The 4,492-nt window shown below is 57.9% G+C and overlaps 1 protein-coding gene across 2 annotated transcripts; it reads right to left on the bottom strand.

Moving 5' to 3' along the window:
* Positions 1 to 841: 841 nt before the first annotated feature.
* ASB6 (ankyrin repeat and SOCS box containing 6) lies at positions 842 to 4,057 on the bottom strand. 2 transcript variants are annotated; one of them, XM_010074416.1, is made up of 6 exons: positions 3,932 to 4,057; positions 3,274 to 3,455; positions 2,756 to 2,862; positions 2,332 to 2,434; positions 1,714 to 1,800; positions 842 to 1,518 (listed from the first exon to the last, which is right to left on the bottom strand). In XM_010074416.1, the coding sequence occupies exons 1-6, from the start codon at positions 4,042 to 4,044 to the stop codon at positions 842 to 844; spliced, it is 1,269 nt and encodes a 422-aa protein (XP_010072718.1). In that variant the 5' UTR covers positions 4,045 to 4,057. The 2 variants fall into 2 exon arrangements, with proteins under 2 accessions (XP_010072718.1, XP_010072717.1); XM_010074415.1 differs by lacking the exon at positions 1,714 to 1,800 and having other exon boundaries at positions 3,932 to 4,044.
* Between the last annotated feature and the right edge of the window lie 435 nt (positions 4,058 to 4,492).

The following is a 4,492-nucleotide window of genomic DNA, read 5'->3' as shown; positions in this document are numbered from 1 at the left end:
CCAAGAACAGGGAGGGAGGCACAAGGCACTCGGCAGTTAGCTGCCTGCTCCTCGTCCCCGCACAGGGAACGCGCCACGAAGCCAAGAAACATCCATTTGTCTGTTTTGGAGCCCAGCGCCTCTGAAATGTCCTTGGTGGATGGCCCTCTGTGCTGGGATGATGGGGTGCTCCCAGGAAGGCACCCACATCCACGCAGAGATGCCCGACCTGCCTCCACCAGAGCTGATCCCACCAGCGGAACTGGAGGCAGGACACAAAGAACTGATGCCAGCACTCCTGGCGCAGGGAACACCACTCCTCCCAGCACCCTGATGCCAGCACTCCTGGCGCAGGGAACACCACTCCTCCCAGCACCCTGATGCCAGCACTCCTGGCGCAGGGAACACCACTCCTCCCAGCACCCTGAGGCATCTCATGACTCCACTGCTCACCTAAGGCTCTGCTTCACCCACCCTGGACCCAGCAGGGCTGGAAAGAGAGGGGACAGGCTGCCTGTCCAGTCACACCACCCCAACTGCCCCACTGGTCCTGCTCGCCAGGCCTTTTCTTAAAATCCACACAATCCAGCCCCAGCATCCATCTCCCTGCTGCCCAGGGGCTCTGCCCACCCCCCCACAACGTGCCCCAGAACATCCAGGCCTCCACAGATACACATGCAGCATCGTGCCCAAAAAAGCACACCCCCCCAAAACACAGCAGAGAGGGACACCACAGGCAGCACTGGCCAAGCCGTGGGCACGTGGACAGCACATGGACAGTCCGTCTCTTGCGGAGAAAGAGCACAGATTTGGGGGCTGTAGGCACGCCACGACCGTGGAGGGGGGGATGGAGAGGCAGGATTCAGAGGTCCTCGTGCCCAGCAGCAGCGTGGTCAATGAGGAGGTACCACTTCAGCCTGTCTGGAAGAGGTAGAGCCTTGATTTTGATGTCAACTGGCCACGGTTTAAGGCGCTGCCGGATAAACACCCTGCAGAGATGTTTCAGTGCCTGTGGGGAGCGCTCCAGCTGCTTCAGAGAGCAGAAAAGAGTCCTGATCTTTTCCCCGTGGTACCTACAGCTGCTGGTGTTGACCTCAAAGTTGCTGGGCAGCTGGATGGCTTGTGAACTGGCCATCATGAGCTCCAGCAGAGTCTGAGCTTTCTGGATGAGGTCTGTAGAGAAGCTGTCATCTTCAGAGACGCTGAGGTGCGAGCAGAGGCACTCAAAGATGATGTGGAAGCCTGACCAGCAGGAAGGACCGTGGAGGGAGCAGTTGTAGGCAGCACCCGACTCCAGCAAGAAGCGCAGCAGCGGGAAGTGGTGTTTGAAGCTTTTGAAGCAGAGGTGGGTGAGGGACTCAGGGGCCGGACACTCGCTGGGGTTGGCACCGTGAGCCACCAGCAGCTGTGTGACACGAAAGCAGAAGCGACTGATCACCTGGGCCTCCTCGGTGTTGCTGCACACCATCTCTCCCAGCAGGAAGATGATGTAGGTGAAGACAGTGTCACCATCTTTGGTGGTGGCTCTGACATCCGCGCCTGGAGGAAGGGACAGAGAATGTAACTGGCACTGCAGTGAGGCCAGGACACCACGAACGGGCACTGCCAGGCTTTACTCTTGCTCGAGTGGGAACACAAAGCAGTTGGGAGGGCAGTGCCCGGTGCCGTACAAACAATCAGCCAGCGCTAGGCCTGGAGGGACTGCACATGGAGAGGGCAGAAGGTTGCTCTCACCTCCTTCCAACAGGAGACGGATGCTCTCGGTGTTGTGGATCTGGACACCATCACTGCTGGCCAGGGCGTGCAGCAGTGCTGTCTTTCCTGCAGTGGAGCAATCGGTCAGATTAAAATAGGGCAACACCCCAAAAGGCAGAAAGAAAACAATCCACCCACCAACCAGATGGCCAAGCACAGGGGGAAACAGCCCTTCTCCTTCTGACAGGCTCACGCTGTCCCCGTGATGGTGCACAGCTGTGGGGACAAGGTGACAGGCCCCAGGTGCAGGGCTGCTGGTGGCCCCAGAGGGCATATCTGCCACAGCAGAGTGGGGTTTAGAGCGTGTGGGCACCACAGGGCTACAGAGGCACAGCCCCATCCCATCTGCCAGCGACTGCACAGAGCTGGCTGCAGTCCCCTTCTGCACCTGACACAGCCAAGACACAAGGAGAAAGCACAGAGCACCAGGGAGGCTCTGCAACCCGCACTCAACTTCCAAACCTGCTAGTTTACAGCTAGAGAGGGTTTGCAGCAGCAAGACAGAAGGACCCAGACCCCGTACTCTGCTCTAGCCCACCCATGAGGGCTGACTGCCGGGAGCACCCGGGCAGCGGGAGCCAGACAGGGTACACAGACCGTTTTTGTCAGCCGCGTTGACATCGGCCCCCAGCTGAAGCAGCCGTCCCGCCAGCCGCTCGGGCTCCTCGCTGGCCAGATCGAGGGGACTGCTCTCGTGAATCTGCAAAGAGCAAGAGGGGAAAAAAACACTAGTGAGTATTAAAAACTATTTGTGAGTGCCTCTGGACAGTCACTGCTGAGGCTTCACCATGGCCAATATTAGACCATATCTAAACCCATCCCCAAAAATCAAAGTGAACCTTCTCCCATGTATCCATAGACAGAGATTTGTCTGCTCCAGTCTCTTTCTACCCATCGCTCTGCAGCATGCAGTGAGGCTGGGGAGGTTGGGAGCAGGAGGGGCTATCCCCACACACCCATCCCCTGCAGTTAAGTCTCAAGGGGGCTCAGCGTGGCCATGCCCAGGCAGCAAAGCCCGTACCCGGTCTCTGCGGTTGATGTCAGCCCCGTGCTGCACCAGGAGCTCCACCATATCCGGCTGGTTGCGGAGCACCGCGATGTGCAGGGGGGTGTAGTAGGTGACTGGATCTGAGGACAAAAACACAGAGTCAGAGAACTACGGGCTTCCCCAGAATGGCCCCAACACCTGACAAAAGTGAGGAGGGCCCTGACAACACAGCGAAGCCCATGAAAACAGGGCTGTCACAGACACCCCAGGTCCTGCTTTTGCAATGGCTCCACTGCTGGCAAAAGTCCTCAAAGGTTCAAACTGGCCCCCAAGCCCCTGGCCATCCCCCCGTCCATCCCTGCGACTGGGTCTGGACAAGAGCTGCCACTAAGCACTTCCGCGCTATCCCAGCAGAATGAGGGCTGAACTGGCAGCACCCCCTCTTTCTGCCCCAGCTATCACCACCTCCCAGGGCAGCTTCTCACCAGCTGGTTCCTCCTGGCCAGCCCGAAGAACAGACCCAGGCCCAACCTCCTCCTCACCAGCCTCACCTTCAAAGCTGAGGTCAGCTCCAAACTCCAGGAGGATTTCTGCAGCAGGGACGAGCCCCAGCTCGGTGACCTTCAGCAGGGCATAGCTCACCCCTTCCTGATAAAACGGTGAATGCGTCTCCCTCTCCAACACTCGTCTCACAGCTGAGAGCTGGCTCCTGTCGCTGCCCAGACAGGCAGGGCTTAAGACACACAGAAACAATCAGTTACTCAGCTGAACAGCACATGTCTCAGGTGTGTTTGCAAGAGTCAAAGTAGCACCAGGGAAGGAAAAAAAAGGCCTGGTCTCTCCTCTCGTCACCACTGGGTTTCTAACCTGTTGGCTGTTAGATTACAAAACAACAGCATCAAGGTCACAGCTGAACCCCTGTTTAGGTTTTACTGCCATGGGTCAGGCAGAAAGGGCTGTTCCTGGGGAGCACATGTAGTCCCTGCATTTGCTCTGCTTCATCCCCTTGTTCCCAAAGAACAGCAGCAAGAGGAGGGTCCGTGGGATGAGCTGCTCACTGGGAGCAGGGTTTGTTCCCAGCCAGTGCTGTGTCTGACCTCGGCTGCATCCCTGAGCCCCAGCTATCACCCCCTAAAACACCAGGTGGGTGTTCAGCCCCAGAGCTCTGCTCACAGCCCCAGATCTCTGCTCGCAGCCCCATCTCATTACCTCTCAAGGGCACTCTGCTGCTCCACATCCTGTATCACCACCAAGCTCAAGATCTCGTCTACCAGAGGCTGATACTCGAAGATGATCCTGCGGAAGCCGTGCAGGAACGGCATTGTGCTCTGCTCTGCACACAGACTGTCCAGGGGCCTCCAGCATGGCAGTGGTGTCTTCCCCACTCAGGACTCTGGCAGGCAGACCCTGGCGCCGGCTGGTTACCAAAGGACTTTTCCCTCCTTTTAAAACAAACAAGCCCTTCTAGCAGTCTTGCATTTAGAAAAAAACACAGCCTGCCTGCCTGGCTGCCTCCTTATGCATTTCTAAACAGCAATGAAGACCAGCACAGGGATCTCCTCCCACACACCACAGAGGTGTACTCACATTATCTCCTGCACGCAGAGCTGCAAATTAGAGTTATCTGGGCACAGGAAGAAAACATGTCAGGCGGTGCCCAGGTTCAGGGCAAAGCACATTTGCAGAGGCTCTGCCACAGCCCCTACAGGCTGGGGGTGCCGGGGGAGGGCAGACAGAGCAGAGAGGGGCTCCAAGCGCTCTGGGCTGCCT

This window comes from Pterocles gutturalis, unplaced genomic scaffold, assembly GCF_000699245.1.
Source record: "Pterocles gutturalis isolate BGI_N339 unplaced genomic scaffold, ASM69924v1 scaffold19447, whole genome shotgun sequence".
NCBI classification, from domain to species: Eukaryota; Metazoa; Chordata; class Aves; order Pterocliformes; family Pteroclidae; genus Pterocles; species Pterocles gutturalis.
This window is presented reverse-complemented; position numbering and strand designations above follow the sequence as displayed.